At 59.5% G+C, this 14,498-nt stretch overlaps 8 protein-coding genes across 8 annotated transcripts; 2 read left to right on the top strand and 6 right to left on the bottom strand.

Moving 5' to 3' along the window:
- Nucleotides 1-35: 35 nt before the first annotated feature.
- On the top strand, nucleotides 36-1,495 carry GGTG_07258 (fungal cellulose binding domain-containing protein; the record flags this gene model as incomplete). The annotated part of the gene is made up of 4 exons (XM_009225082.1): nucleotides 36-298; nucleotides 365-506; nucleotides 587-1,053; nucleotides 1,167-1,495. Exons 1-4 carry the CDS (start codon nucleotides 142-144, stop codon nucleotides 1,493-1,495), a joined length of 1,095 nt encoding a protein of 364 aa, XP_009223346.1. The 5' UTR covers nucleotides 36-141.
- A 1,293-nt stretch (nucleotides 1,496-2,788) lies between these two features.
- On the bottom strand, nucleotides 2,789-3,544 carry GGTG_07257 (hypothetical protein; the record flags this gene model as incomplete). The annotated part of the gene is made up of 1 exon (XM_009225081.1): nucleotides 2,789-3,544. The coding sequence occupies one exon, from the start codon at nucleotides 3,542-3,544 to the stop codon at nucleotides 2,789-2,791; it is 756 nt and encodes a 251-aa protein (XP_009223345.1).
- Nucleotides 3,545-3,867: 323 nt separating this feature from the next.
- On the bottom strand, nucleotides 3,868-5,683 carry GGTG_07256 (hypothetical protein; the record flags this gene model as incomplete). The annotated part of the gene is made up of 3 exons (XM_009225080.1): nucleotides 5,364-5,683; nucleotides 4,345-5,285; nucleotides 3,868-4,252 (listed from the first exon to the last, which is right to left on the bottom strand). The coding sequence occupies exons 1-3, from the start codon at nucleotides 5,619-5,621 to the stop codon at nucleotides 3,868-3,870; spliced, it is 1,584 nt and encodes a 527-aa protein (XP_009223344.1). The 5' UTR covers nucleotides 5,622-5,683.
- Nucleotides 5,684-6,136: 453 nt separating this feature from the next.
- Nucleotides 6,137-8,834, bottom strand: GGTG_07255 (hypothetical protein; the record flags this gene model as incomplete). Its single annotated transcript, XM_009225079.1, has 6 exons — nucleotides 6,137-6,890; nucleotides 6,956-7,158; nucleotides 7,228-7,313; nucleotides 7,388-8,258; nucleotides 8,318-8,600; nucleotides 8,700-8,834. Coding segments are annotated over 6 exons (2,270 nt in total), but the record flags the coding sequence as incomplete, so codon positions are not given.
- Nucleotides 8,835-9,270: 436 nt separating this feature from the next.
- GGTG_07254 (hypothetical protein) lies at nucleotides 9,271-9,459 on the bottom strand (the record flags this gene model as incomplete). The annotated part of the gene is made up of 1 exon (XM_009225078.1): nucleotides 9,271-9,459. The coding sequence occupies one exon, from the start codon at nucleotides 9,457-9,459 to the stop codon at nucleotides 9,271-9,273; it is 189 nt and encodes a 62-aa protein (XP_009223342.1).
- Nucleotides 9,460-10,341: 882 nt separating this feature from the next.
- On the top strand, nucleotides 10,342-11,644 carry GGTG_07253 (hypothetical protein; the record flags this gene model as incomplete). The annotated part of the gene is made up of 4 exons (XM_009225077.1): nucleotides 10,342-10,491; nucleotides 10,565-10,669; nucleotides 10,763-10,990; nucleotides 11,070-11,644. 4 exons carry the CDS (start codon nucleotides 10,342-10,344, stop codon nucleotides 11,520-11,522), a joined length of 936 nt encoding a protein of 311 aa, XP_009223341.1. The 3' UTR covers nucleotides 11,523-11,644.
- GGTG_07252 (oxidoreductase) lies at nucleotides 10,998-13,310 on the bottom strand. Its single transcript, XM_009225076.1, has one exon. The coding sequence runs from the start codon at nucleotides 13,186-13,188 to the stop codon at nucleotides 11,887-11,889; it is 1,302 nt and encodes a 433-aa protein (XP_009223340.1). The 5' UTR covers nucleotides 13,189-13,310; the 3' UTR covers nucleotides 10,998-11,886.
- A 208-nt stretch (nucleotides 13,311-13,518) lies between these two features.
- On the bottom strand, nucleotides 13,519-14,498 carry GGTG_07251 (hypothetical protein; the record flags this gene model as incomplete). The annotated part of the gene is made up of 3 exons (XM_009225075.1): nucleotides 13,519-13,564; nucleotides 13,639-14,339; nucleotides 14,417-14,498. 2 exons carry the CDS (start codon nucleotides 14,496-14,498, stop codon nucleotides 13,669-13,671), a joined length of 753 nt encoding a protein of 250 aa, XP_009223339.1. The 3' UTR covers nucleotides 13,519-13,564; nucleotides 13,639-13,668.

Raw genomic sequence — 14,498 nt, 5'->3', positions numbered from 1 at the left:
GGTCTTGGATTGAGGTCGAGAAGGCATCCTTAACAGCACGACTGGGTGATATTTATATAATGGGACCTGCCGTGACGGGCGTGGACATGCTCGCGATGCTTACACATGGACGCCCTCCACTGACCCACGTAACGCAGCATCATGGCTCGCTACACCATCGCCAATATCATTGCCTCCGGGCTGGCCGTTACTGTCAAGGCCCAGATTCCCGTCTGGGGGCAGTGTGGTGGCAACGGGTGGACCGGCGGGACCAGCTGTGTTGCGGGCGTTCATTGCGCTTCGCAGAACCCCTGGTACTGTAAGGAGGCACAAGGCCGTAGGCTCCGCACTCAACGAGGCCGCCCCTGACATGGTTCCTTTCCAGACCAATGCCTCACAAGCACCGCACCAACAGCGCCGCCGACGCAGCCTCCTCCCAGCGTCTCAGTAACCACCACAACCGCTAGTTCGACAACCACGGCCACACAAACACTCAGCCCGGGAGATATGAAGTACTTTATCACTTTGTAAGCCACTCCCTTGCGCGCAGTATTTGATCACACAACAAGCAATGCCCCATCTGACATCACACATCCACGACGCCCAGCGGCGATTCATACTCGCAGACCGGCTTCAACCTCAGCCTGGCCAAGCCGAGCCCGCAGAACCCGCTCGGCAACCCAAACCTGCCGGGCTGGACTAGCAGCGGCGGCCTCAACTGGGTCGGCTTCCTCGCGACGCAGCTCAACGCGTCGGCGACCTACTCGTACAACCTGGCCTCGGGCGGCGCCACGACGGACCGTACCCTCGTCCAGCCCTACCAGCCGACCGTCTCGACCTTTGTCGACCAGCTCGGCCAGTTCGGCGACTCCCTCGCGGCGAGGCCGCCCTGGGCCCCCTGGACGGCCGCGAACGCGCTCGCGGGCGTGTGGATGGGCGTCAACGACGTCGGCAACACGTTCTGGTCGCCGGGCGCGGGGGAGCTGATGGCGCGGGCCGTGGGTCGGTACTTTGACCAGCTGCAGCTCCTGTACGACGCCGGTGTTAGGAACTTTGTATTGCTTAGCGTTCCGCGTGAGTTTTTTTTTCCCCTTCTTTTGCGTCGTCGTCCATAACCCCAGTATTCCCCACTCGCCGCTGCTTTGCCCGTAAGAAAGACGCTGATATCGGTGAATGCCTTGACGCAGCCACGCAAAAGACGCCGCTCATGCTCGCCAACGGCCCGGAGTCTGGCGCGCTGTTGGAAAAGACGATCGGACTGTACAACGACCTCATCGCCGGCAGCCTCGTCTCGTTCAAGGCCAAGAACGCGGGCGTGACCTCGTGGGTCGTCGACACGGCCGCGCCGTTCAACGAGGCCATCAACAACCCCAAGGCCTACGGCGCCAGGGACGCCGTTTGCTTCGGCGGGGACGGCTGTCTTTGGTTCAACGACTATCACCCAGGCGTGCAGATCCACAAGCTTGTTGCGCAGGCGGTCGCAAAGGTGGTCGGAAAGCCATGGTTTACTTTGTAGAAACGGCGCAGTTGGGACAGGAATCTGGTAGTACAAAGTAGGCTGGCAGGCGCCTGGGTATTCAGCCGATCTGTCCAGCTCATTCATATCAATGCTGAGAGGCTTGTTGATGCATCGCATTGTCACCTGCCAGAATGCCCTCCTCATCCACGCGGCGTTTACCTCCGCGCCATATGGGAAAATGGGGTCAAGTGTCGGTGGTGGTAGTGTAGAGCCTGCGAACGGGGGCGTGTCAGGCGCCTACGCGCCCTAGCGTCTTTCCCCCTTCGGCGCCGTCCGGTAAGCTACGCATATTTGCTGACAGCACGCCGTTTGCGGCCATCGAGACGCTGCGGCCGGATGCTGGCTTGAAGTTTAATCGGTGGATGTGGCAAGAAGCAGACCATGTACCTGTACCCAGGCGGATGAGCAATACCTTTCCTCCCTTTTTTTTCTTCGTCTTGGGGCAGCCACGAGAGGCTGGGGCAGTACAAGTTCAAGGCCTGGATAAGAGGAATAGAAGTTATGGGGCGCCCGGAAGCCTATATGTGACCGCGCAAGGGCCCCGTCTGGCAGCAACGCAGCAGGGGTCACGGTCGGCCCGCGGCACCGATACCCAGCTCGTGGGCCGCGTCGTCGCGGGGACCGCCTCTGTCCCAAAGTCCGCAGGAGGACTAGGTCCCGCTGGGTGAAATGGGCGAGCGTGTGGAGAGGGATGGCGGTTCGGACAGCGATCGCGTCGGGCTCGCCACGGAGGAGGTGCCTGGAAGTATTGTCAAGATGGAGAGCTAAGAGGAGGGCCAAGCCGATGGCTTGTCGTCGTCGAGCAGGACTCGATCATGGGCGACGCTTGCTTCTTCGAGCCATGGGCCAAACACTGGGACGGGAGGATGCGATGCGGATCGGTCCTGTACGGAACTTGATGCGGTTAGCAAAAGGGCTAGGTAGCGGACGGGATGTCCGGGGCAATGTTTCAGGGAACTGTGAAGGAAAAACCCGCAGGATTTCAATAGGCACGGCGCCTGAACCATCGCGGCTGCAAGTAGCCGGCCATCTCGATACCTACCCAAGGTAAATATGAACACAGCTAACCACATATGAAGGAATTTACACGCAGATTCCAGCATCAACGCAGCTAGCCATAGTCAATTCTCTTCACTCTGACACGCGGCTCTTGCTATTGTGAAGCCTCAACACCACTTCTACCTGGCGGATCCCACAGTCCTTGTTGGTGCATCCTAGGTTTCATCGATTAGCGTTCCAAGTCGCAAATCATCCGGCTCGAGGAGCTGCATCTGGCGGTCCAACTATTTCCTAGACTGCAAATATATTAAAAGCCTGGAGGGAATTTGGGGGGCGCTCATCTGCTGCCGCTGGAAGCTCGTCATCTGATTCAGGTCTGTCATCTGGCAATGCTGGCCCGGGTGTCTGATAAGTGGACTGGGGTCGTTCCTTGGCGAGGTTGATACTCCGTCTGTACCGTGGCCAGAGGTTGCCGGTGCGGTAGTTGACAGAGTACGGCACGGCCTGTTCCCCAGGCTGCGGCACTGTCATGTCCTGGACGACCCAAGCGGGCACGCATCCTTTGGTTTGCCAGTAGTCTTCCTCCTGAATCCCGGCGGTGATGACCGCGTATGCCAAAAATTGTCGGTTCGGGTTCTCGGTCTGCGACCTCTTCTCTTCCTTGTTCCAGAAGCGAGTCTCGCCGTCCTTGCCTTCGAGAGCGACCCAAGGGGGGACAAGTGCGTGGCCGTCGGCGTAGGGGTGCGAAAGTAACCGCGTCCCGTCGGGCTTGGCGTAAAAAATGACCCCGGCTTCGTCCTCGAAGCGCCTCCACAGCGCCGGCACCTCGATGTTGGGCTTGTTGAGCGCCGCCAGCGACGGGTGCACGGTGCTCATCCTCTCGAGGGGGTCCACGATGCCAACGTCCTGCAGAGCCTTGTAGGTACTAGGGTTCCGCAACGAGGAGGTGTTCGTTTCAACATTGACGTAATATTTGTACCCCTCCCGACTCGGACACATCACGTAGCCTTTAGGAAGTTTAGATTGAGGGAGGGTGAGGGTCAGCATGACGACGAATAGCGGAGAAGTAGGAACGGGGTCAGAAGTGGGAGACGGATGGGGGAGTGATGCCCGGGTAGACGGTATTGCTAATTTGAGGTTGATGGCATGCCAGGTGGGATAGCGGGAATGCGGAAATTTAAGGGCTATTAAGTGAAAGGAGGGTGGTTGGTTGCTAGCTACGGTCGTACTGATCACGCATCATCTGCGGGAGCCAGAACTCAGTCTGTCCTCGGACAAGTAAAGGTCACGAGAGATTGCTGAGGGCTCAGCAGTGGTGACTCATAGGCCGTGTGACGAGCAGTCTACACAAGACTGCCAGCCCCGGCCCATCAATACACATAGACAAAGTTGGGGTTCTCCTTGTCCGTCAGGTCCGTGAATGCCGTGGCGCTCTCCTCGCCAACCAGCGGCCCCCCGCCGTCGCACAGGGCCTGGCGCTGGCGCTCCTTCTTCTTGTTCTCCCACACGAAGGCATAGCGGAACACAAAGAACAGGCCGAGCTCGACGCAGTTGGCCACGAGCAGCGACCCGATCCCGAGGGGGTACCGGGGCGCCTGGTCCGACCGGTAGAAGAAGGGGCTGACGATGTTGCCGACGCAGGCGCCGAACCAGATCATGCCCGACACGATCATCTTCTTGGACTGGCCGCCCGTGTTGGACGTGATGAGGGACAGGGAGATGACGAAGGAGGCCTGGTAGGACCCGGTCAGGTAGCTGTGGCGGGTCGCGTCATGTTTGCGTTAGACGGGGCGTCCCGAAGCGGGCACACGAAGGCGGGTAAGGGGAGAGGGCACGTTGGGGCTCACAAGCAAATCAGGCGGCCGACGTAGGCGTCGGGCGGCGCCAGTAGGAAGCCTAGGGCGCCGGCTATTGTCGGAACCATGAACATGGCACAAACGATGGTGCGGCAGTTGTTGGGCATGAACCTGTTGGCCAGTGCCCCCAGGCCAATCCAGATGACCACGAGAGCGCCCTGCGGGATGCCGAGCAGCGCCGTCTCGAACGTGCCGAAGCCCAGCCCTTGGATGACGAGGGTCGAGAAGTTGGAGATGCCGCCGTTGGGAATGTTGGCGACGAAGCCCAGCAGCGTAAACAGCCACGTCTTGTAGTCGGCGTAGGCCTCGCGGATCTGGGCCCAGTTGATGCGGCGCTGCTCGACGCCCGTCTGATTGCGGCGCATGCGGGCGATCATGATGAGGCGCTCGTCGCGCGAGAACCCCCTGATGCTGCGCGGCGAGTTGGGCAGCAGCAGGGCCAGGACGGCGGCCCAGGCGGCGCAAAAGGCGCCGACGATGAGGAACTCGTAGCGCCACGACGCGAGCGCGCCCTCGACGTGGCCGATGGCGTACCCGATCAGGCCGCCGCCGGCCACGCCCACACCGTTCCAGGCGTACCAGGCCGAGATGCGCGACGGCTGCTCGGCGCGCGTGTAGTACATGGACGTGATGAGCATGAAGGCCGGGTCCGCGATGGCCTCGAAGGCGCCCGAGAGGACACGCAGCACCAGCAGGCCGGCGAAGTTCTGCGCCGCCGCCTGCGCCATGAGCAGGGCGCCCCACATGAAGATGTTGAAGGCCAGGTAGTAGGCGGGAGGGCAGCGCTGCATGATCAGGTTGGACGGGATGGCCCAGATCAGCCAGCCAAAGTAGAAGCTGCTCGACAGCCACGCGTACTCCTCGCCCTTGAGGCCCAGGCCGTCTTTAAGGCCAAAGATGGCGGCGTACGAGAGCGTCGTCTTGTCGACATACTGTGGTGGGGAGACGGAGAATCAGTACGAGACTATGGGTTCTTGGTTCTTGGTAGGAACTGCCACTGAAAATCTTACATAGAAAAAGTAACAGATGCCAAGCAACGGAAGTAGTCGCATGTCCAGCTTGCGCACCAGGCGCCTCTCGTCAGCGGCGTCGATGGATTCATCGTTGGGGTATCGCGCTAGTGCCTCCATGTATAGCTCCGGGTGCTCCTGGTTGACCTGTCGGACAGACACGGGAGCCTTGGCTGTGGCATTCTGGTGCTCGTATTGCTGCACCTCACCGCCCTGGCCTGGCTCGGAGCCGGCATCGCTCTTGCTGCTTGGGTCCATTTCTCCTCTATCCCAAGATGGAGCCTAGGACGCCGCACTTGGAGAAGCTCTGGGTTGTTGGGGACAGATGCCGTTTTGATGGGTGACGGCGTCGGACCCAGGTCGGAAAGTCGCAGTGTTTATCGGCGCCGGCAAGCAAACCCCCCACGCACGGTACATGGACAGTCATCATGGACTGGGCGCGGGGTACCCAACCCCTATATCGGCAACTGGCCATCCTGGCCGATGTCGCATGGCCTTGCGAACCGTCCCGCAGCCATGTCAACGTTGCAGACGATCGCTCCGAAAGCCGTGGCGTGGAGAGCGGTCAACAGATGAGGATGATGAAAGGATCCGGGTCATCTCCCCGCATTGTAGCTGCGGGGGCGATGGATAACAGCCACCCCGAAGAGCGGGATACCATCACTTGACACGGTGATAATGCACGGCGCCGCATCTGCTGATATTGCTCCTAGAGTCTGACATACATGGCAAATGCAAGGGATCAGCGACGACCCACCCCATGCTTGCTCAGTGCCAGATAAGACGTAAGCGGGGGCTTTCAGGCCTCTGCCCCTGACAGAACCACAAACTCAACTCATTGCGTCTTTCTTGTTTTGCCTCCTGCGTCGAGATATATAGGGACAGTGCCGGGAGACTTCCGAGATGCCCAGCGTCGACCAGCTCCCCTCGGTCTCCTCCTGATGGAACCCTGCAGCACGCTGCCCTGCATGTCTACCCCTGACGATTTCGCTCCTTTTTGCAGCCGGAACCACCGCACCCTCCTCGCGTCTTCCGCAAAGACCTCGGCAACATCAAAACCAGCCACCATCAGCGCCCACCGCCAAGTCGCCGTAATGCCTAGCTCCTCTGCAACCAGAGTAGGTGTGATTGGTCGATTGAGAGAAGGGTTGTTGTGGAGCCATCCGACATCGTACAAGTTGCAGCCGTCCACCAGAACGTCCACCAGGTTCTCCCCCGCAGCAAGGCAGCTGATTTGCTGCTTCCCGCCCGAGATTGCCATGGCACAAGCTTCGAGAACGAGATAGAGAACCGCATTCGAGCAAGCCGGTTTGTCGCTCGAGGGGCTGCAGCCTCCTGTCAGCCCAACAGCCCGCAGCACGGGCAGCGACCTCGCGCAAGGGCGATGCAGGACCATGACCAGCACGCTGCGGTCGAGCCAGCTGAGCATGTCGTACCCTTCCTGGCTGAGGATCTCCGCCAGATGCGTGACCCTGTTGAGATACTGGGATCTCGTCCCGTCCCCCCACATGCGTTTTGGACCGTTCTCTGCGACGCTGTAGTTAGCATCCATGACAGCGCTGCCCACGCAGGGGGAAGAGGTTAACGTTTACCTTTGTTCATGGCCATGGAAATGGCAGTACCGGGTGAGAAGGAGTTGATGTCGCAACCTGCGGCAACAAGCAGGCGGACCGTATACCTGAAAGCTTGCAGGTCCGCATCATCGGGCCCGTTGCTCGAGGAAACCCGTCCTGTAAAAGCCTGGAATGCTTTAAACAGGACCATCGCTGCTAGTGCCTGGGATGAGGTGCCATATCTGGGTATCCGTTAGCGTCACAATACGACGATGCAACGCGCACGCCCACAGTCCTACCAGTTAACGTACAGGAGGTCGCGGGGCAACCTCATTGGGTCCACGCCGTAACGAAGGAGAAACTCGACAATCTTGTAGCTCTGGTTTCTCGAGGCACACTATGTTCGGAAGTGATACTAAGCTCATGTGCCACCCGTTTCTCAAGTTCAAAAGCGGAACTGCAAATACTTACCATCAGTAAAGTGACACCCCCGGCATCTTCATCGAATAGAGTGTTGAGCTTTTGGCTGAAGCGAGCCATAAGGCCTGGAAGATCGTCTTGACGAATGATTTCCCACACTGGGTCATCGCGCGGCAGGACGGGGAATATGGCCAAGGAAGGAAAAAGCGGCAGATATCCGTGAGCGTCGTGGCGGTTGCTATACTTCAGAGAGAACGCTGTTTTGAAGATTACCGTGCTCGAGGGCCAGAAACAGGCGGTAAAGTTGTATACCTTACCCCGCGGGCCAGCGCTAAGCCAGTATCTGAGCCTGAAGGTTCCCACTCGACGGATATTGGCCCAGTATGACCACTCTGATGTGCCGATTGGTATCTCGCAGCGGGGCGCTGGAACTGGGTACACGCCGCGACTGATAGTTGCTGCATCGAAATGATGACTAGAAATAGCGCCCAAACTGCCAAGTCCCCGGTAATCTTGCATGGCGCTGCAATGCCTTGGAGGGATCGGTTGTGAGGGCTCCATGGCGTGATTTGGAGGCAGTTTATTGCGAGATTCGAGAAGGCTGATGTGCGAGTCGATCCGCGAGCTGGCTTGGTTAAGTATGGCACAGAATCCACGCATTTCAGCAGCCCTCTTTGTGTCGTCCCTGGCCCTGATTGTAGCCAGCTCATTTTCCAGCATTGGCTGGAGGTAGACCTCCAGGGCCCGGCGGACCGCATATCCCGCATCCGTGTCTGACCCGTGGATTCCTCGAGCCAGACTAGCGAAGCTATCCTCGAGGCTCTGCTGGTACAGCTTTCCTTGCTGTTCGATCCTAGCCTCCAAAGAGCACACTTTGGCGCCCAAGGAAGTCTGCGCCTGCAGGAGCTGCGCGGTCTTCCTCCTTTGCGGCCAGGTGCTGTCAGCGAGATGGCGAATGTGATTTCAGGGTCTGTGACGTACATGTCCACGGCCTGAAGCAGGATCAGAAGGCTGGTTTTGTGGCTTTCAAGTCGGAGCAGTTTCCGCTCAACCTCGGGCTTTTTCAGAACCCATCGGAGTTTCCCCGTTGGTTTGGACGGGTCCTTGCCGGCCGTGATATTTTCGATGGACGACAGCTCGTCGGTGATGCTTACTAGCTGCCGCCGCAAGGCCGATCCTCCATCCTCGTCCAGCACAGTATCGGCGGGACAGTCGAGGACCCACTTTTGTAGCAGCCGGAGCGAATCGTGGACGTCACGAAGGACTATTAAATGAAACAGACGTTGATGATATGTCATGGCCGCTGAGGGGAGGAGGGGGTGGCGGCTGGCACCAACAAGGAGGAGGCAGATGGGATAACTACCTATGAGATAGCGAGAGAACTCGGGTTTGGCTTTGTGCAGGGCCGTGAAGAAGGCGTACAGGCCCAGGCTTGTGCGAAGGCCGACATCAGCCACCTGCAGAATGCTGGTGACCAGCACGAGGGCGTCGGCCATGGCCAACTACCTGCTTGGGGAAGGGGCTGGGCGAAAGGAGCAATTGGGCCGTTGCCGATAATTGTGCATGTAAACGGGTGCGCGTTGTGTTTCATTGCTACCTGTTTCCTACAGAGCCCGGGCCGATGCGAGACGATGGATGTGGAGGGAAGTATATGGAGAAGAAAAGGGTAGAACGAGACAGGAGTCATTTTTTGAATGGAATGCCATAAAGCCATCACGCAAGGCTTCTCATGGTGGCCGGTTGCCTTGTAGGAACACATAGATTGCAAGGCAACCGCAGATGCAGGCCAAGAAGAGATTATGGCCAATCGAAGCCATGCCCACCATCTTCTCCCTCGGCCGATGAACAAATCATTATTTACCATGTGGTAGATGGTGCCATGGTGGGTGACACAACAGTGCCCCACGCCTTGCCCACACCCTTCGTCCCCTGGGCTAGACGTGCAGGCGGCTGGTGCGCCTTGCGTGAGCCGCACGCTGCAGCGCGCGGAACAGCGCCGAGTTCAGGGGCAATTCCCAGCCTGCTCGAGCATTTTCCCTCAAGCTTTCAACCTTCTCGGCGCCCTGTCGGTCAGTCCCTGGGCGGAAAGACGCGGTGCCGCCAGCGGTGCGCCACTTGGACATTCCACACTTTTATGTCCTTTTGCTCCTTATCACCGGCTCGAGATGCGCATATATAAGCCAAGGTCGCGGGTAATGCCCACCCAGGTTCTCTAGCCGTTATCCCTGCTTTCTTCGGACATCCTTATTAAGCGAAGTCGCCGTCCTGCACGCCAGTGCTAGCTTCCGCAATGTTGGTGACTAGGTGCTTATAGCCTTTATCGATCACGCAAGGACTTGTCCGATCCGGACAGCGCAGAGAGCGAGAGGCTTTACCACCACCTAAATAGTGAAATAGTGATAGTCCCTGTGTGCAATCGTCATCACCATCTCGGCCGATGCGCCATTCCTATGTGCTTGCGACCCGCTCGCGACGGCTCGACACTAGTCATCCTCTCGCCACCGCGCTGCTGCCAGGGATGGACGGCCCGGACCTGCGTTAGCCTCGAGGCAAAAAAAGGCGTGGGGGAGTCAAACAGGTGCCTCCTCCCCATCGAGAGCCCAGGGCGAGGTGATGGGCGCGCCGGCGCTTCGCCGTGGCGCTTACCTTCAGCACCACGTCAGTCTTTATGAGCCACTGCCACCCGACTTGCGACTTTGCGAGCCGGTCCAGTCCATTTCGGCCCTTATCTAGCGCCGGATCAGTGCCATATTTTTACTGTCGGGGCGTGGCGTTCACAGTCTCGGTCCTGGAGCCTGCAAACTTCGTGGGTCTCATTTGGCAGATGGGTAGGTAGTTAGGCGGGACGTAGATTTGACATGAACGGCTTCTCCAGAATCCCATGAAACCCTTGCTACATCCGCTTCCCTTGACGGGGCTTTTTTCTTCACTTTGTCGTCCTATCCCCTCGCAACCCGACCATGTCGGACAACCACCCGCCCGGGAAGAGCCCTGCCCTTCACACCATGGCCCCCACGGATCACAGCGTCCTCCTCACCATCGCCACCATATCCGGCATGGTCTTCTCGTGCGCCGCCATCCTGATAAGGGTGTGTATGCGCACCGGCCCGCGACCGCGCCTTTCGTGGGAAGGCGTCGCACTGGCGGCGACCATCGTATGTTTTCCCGCCGTGGCCAGCGGCCTCCACTCGCGCACCAACAGCAGCTGACCTGTCCCCCATTTACCAGCTCGTTTCCCTCACGCAGTCCAGCGTGGTTCTGTTCGCTATTGCTCACGGATTTGGCAAGTCGGCCGGTGAGGCTACATACGACGACATTCTCACACGGGGAAAGGTTGGTTACAGTTACACCTTGCCTGTATGCATGCAGAAGAAAACATGGCAACAAATTTCGTAGAAAATGACACGCTAACACATGCTTGCGCAGGCCATCTATTTTGGAGATATCCTGTTTATCATAGCCATATGGATGACGAAATGCTTCACCGCCTTCGTCTTTTTCCGCCAGCCGTTTAGGAAGAGCCACAGCAAGTCGGTGTTGGCTGCCATCATCACATTTACAGCCTTCATGTTTACATCCGTCCTCCTGCTTGCGCTGAGCTGTGATCTGCCGCCGCCTGGGACACCTATCGAAAAGTCTTGCACCGCTTTGGAAGTACGCACTCCGTTCCCCTCCCAACTCGGTGTTTTTTCTGTGGCACTAAACTGACGTACTGACGTTTGGGCGCACACAGTCCGTGCGGTGGGTCGTGGTCGCCAGCCTCGACGTTGCCAGCGAGCTCCTCCTCTTCTCGCTGTCCATCTACCTCGTCAGTGGTCTGCGCCTGCGCCTCGCGGCCAAGCTGGCGGTGACGGCCGTCTTTGGCGCACGCCTGGTTCTCGTCGCCCCGGCCGTCCTGCACGCCCACCTGCTCCGGAGCGCGCTCGTATCGGGGGACCCGTCGCTGCAAGAGGTCGGCGCCGCCGTGTGTGTCCAGGTCGAGATGTGCATCGCCATCGCGAGCACCGCCGCCGTCGCCTACGATCCTTTCGTCACGGCCCTCGGCGCCCAGCACGGCGGGCGGGTCGCGGGCGGCGTGGCCCGGCAGGAGGACGCTATCGACTTGCAAAGGGCGGAAGCGGGAGCCCTCCGCGTCCTTCGCGCTCGGGAGTTTCGTGTCGCAGCCGAGCCGCGGGAGCACCAGTGATGGTAGGGGAAGCGCTGGTGGGGACATCGAGTTGATTAATGCAGGCGGTCTCCTACATGGTTCCAGCCATGTCAAGAGAAATAAGGGAGAGAAGAGCGTGGTCTATCCGTTCAGTGACCACTTGGTGCTCCAAGGCACCAGCCATAGCGTAACAGTGTCCTGGGGTGCGCACAATGATATTTCACTGGAGCATAGTCGCGCGAGTGCCGGCGGGATTGTGCTTAATGTGGAATGGTCTGTTACCATCGAAGAGTCACATGTAGTTGTCGGAAAGTCATAGCGGCGTGTGTATAAGTAATAACGACATGTGCGACGAAGCGGAGATGGATGATTACGAGGTACGAGAGGCAGCCCACCAGCTATTTCAGTCCTGCTCCTCTACGGCCAGTAGCTCGGGATATTCTGGAAGCTTCCACTTCCCCGACGCTGCCGTCAGTCCGACCATCCTGTCCATCCTGAAAAAGGCGACGCCCGCGGCGACGAACTGAAAGATAGAAATCCCTAGGCTAGACCTGGGATGAGCCAAGCGGCCGAACCAGGGCTTGTCACCCTGCGTCGCGGTCGCGACAGGCCGCCACTTTTCCTCGTACTCTCGGGCTGCCTGCGCCACGGCCTCGCCCGCCGCCAGGCCTGGGGTGCCGAGGGCGCGCGCGAGCTCGCCGGCCAGCAGGTACGCGCCGATCAGGGCGTACGACGTGCCGTAGCCGTTGGCCGTCTCGGCGTGCGCCGCGTCGCCGAGCAGCACGACGCGGCCGCGCGACCAGCCCCCGGGCGGCAGGCGCACGTCCTCGAACGGCGTGCAGTAGAGGTCGTCGGCCTCGGGCGCGTTGCGTAGCGCCGCCATGAGGCGCGGGCACTGCCAATGGCTGCCCTCCTCGTACAGGTCCGCCAGCGCCGCCTTGATGGCGGCGCGGTCGCCGGACAGGTAGGCGGCCTCGACGGCCGGGTCCGTGTCGTCCATGATCATGTAGACGCGCGTCAGCTCGGGCACGTCCTTGCGCGTGCCAATCATGCGCGGCAGCCTGCCCGGCAGCATGCAGCCCGTGAACTCGGGCGGGTCCCCCTGCTCCGCGGGCGCGCTAAAGAAGGCGATATACCCGGCCTTGCGATGGCGCGGGTCCGGCGCCTCGGGGCCCAGCATCATGCGGCGCGTGTGCGAGCCCGTGCCGTCGGCGCCGACGACGAGGTCGAAGTCTTCCTCTTTGCCGTCCCCAAATCGCACGTGCACCTTTCCCGCGGCCGCGTCCTTCTCGTCCTGCGTGAAGCTGTCCACCGTCGTGTCGAACAGGTGCTTCACGTTCGGCTTGTCCCTGGTCAGACCGTAGAGAATGTCAACCAGGGTGCCGCGCATAATCTCGTACTCGGACGTGACCCCCTGCATGCCGGTACCGGTCTCGACGGCGGGGAAGGAGGCCCAGACGCGGCCACTGACGTCGACAAACTGCGTTCCTGGCTCACGCACCCTCCGGGCCCGCACGGCGGGCAAGATGCCCATCCTTTTTACCACCTCGACGCCCTGCCCGCGCAGATCGATCTGCTGACCCGAAGTGCGCATTGCGGATGAGCGTTCTATCACGGTGACTAGTGCGCCAGTGCGCGACAGCCAGTGGGCAAAGGCTGGGCCCGCGATGCCGCCGCCAACCACCAGCGCTTTGACCGGCGGCATTTTCCTTTGGTGTAGCCGAAAGCTCTGTCAGGTATAATGGTAGTCGGTAAAGTCTCCTGGTCACGACGGAGCCTGTTTGGAGGGCAGACGACAGAAGAGTCGGCACAATCAACATGGCGACGAGTCTCCTCTCCCGGCGTTTTGTTGTGCCGAGACCCTGTAAGCATTACGATTCGGAGGGATGACTTATACCAGAGCCGCCGAGATTGGCTGGTGCAGAAGCTGACGTTGCGCTATAAAGCAAAGGCAGAACTAGACGCGTCTTGCAGGACTACCGAATATACTGTACCAATCGGGCCTAGACTTCCACACCACCCATCCCGCGCGCACGATAAGCTGCCCCTCCTGATTCAAGCGGGCAAGTCAGTTATATTCCCTTTCGTTTCGTGAGTCAGCATCCTGGGAAAGAAAACGCGGCGTTGGGGTCGAGATATGAAGGCACAACAGAACCTCGCCGACCGACCATCTCTCAGACGAGTCCTAGTCTTGCTTCGTCGTCCGGACCATCTCGAGAGCAAAAAAGAAAAACGGGAACAGCCTGGCGGATAATATGACCAGCATTGTCCACGACGTTTGCATGCCGCCAGCCACCACGTATAGGAGCTCGGTAAGCCATGTCGTATCGATACTGTCCGCAAAAGAGGTTAGGTTTGGTGGCGGGACGATGGAGGCTAGCACGTCTTCTGAGTACGGGGTACTATGAGCTTCCCGGATGTACCATTCGTCGTCGTAGAGTGGGAAGCGGACCTCTCTGGCGTCTTGCCCAGCACCCTTGTGCCTTTCGTTCCCTGTGATAAAGTCGAGAATGTCCATGTAGTATCCCAGCTGGGGCTCCTTGTACCCGACCCTCACCTGCCGATCCTTTATCATATCGAACTGCGGCGGCTCGGCTGAAATGGATTTGGTAAATGCCTCTCGGTGAAATATGTACGTCTGGCCTGCTCCTTCCAGCGTGATGGCTTCCCAAGTCGAAGTTCTCACAGATCCAACTCTTTCTAACAGAGGCGCCTTTCCACGGCCTGTGGTAGTGCCAATTTTGTGCAACGAATTGTCCAAACGAAGGAGCTTTTCGGCCTCGTTGCAATGACTAGGCGTGTAGATGCCCCGCCTTTCCAAGCCGGCACGGGCCTCGTCCAGACACGGCCCTGGCCCTGCTATGAGGCCATGTTGTGGACAGATCATTAGATATGTGGTACCTGGGGGTTCCACCTTGTTGACCGCTTCCTACGGAGGGGGTCAACAAGGTGGAACCCCCAGGTATCCAGTCCGGAGCCCCGCCGCCCGCCGGATGCCTCGGGTCCCAGATCCAT

The sequence above is a fragment of the Gaeumannomyces tritici genome (genome assembly GCF_000145635.1).
Source record: "Gaeumannomyces tritici R3-111a-1 unplaced genomic scaffold supercont2.3, whole genome shotgun sequence".
NCBI classification, from domain to species: domain Eukaryota; kingdom Fungi; phylum Ascomycota; class Sordariomycetes; order Magnaporthales; family Magnaporthaceae; genus Gaeumannomyces; species Gaeumannomyces tritici.
Note: the sequence above shows the minus strand (reverse complement) of the source record. Positions and strands in the feature narration are given on the sequence as shown.

Bases quoted from the DNA above. Each gene is read 5' to 3' on its own strand.
- GGTG_07252 (XM_009225076.1), bottom strand. From the start codon at position 13,188: ATGCCGCCGGTCAAAGCGCTGGTGGTTGGCGGCGGCATCGCGGGCCCA.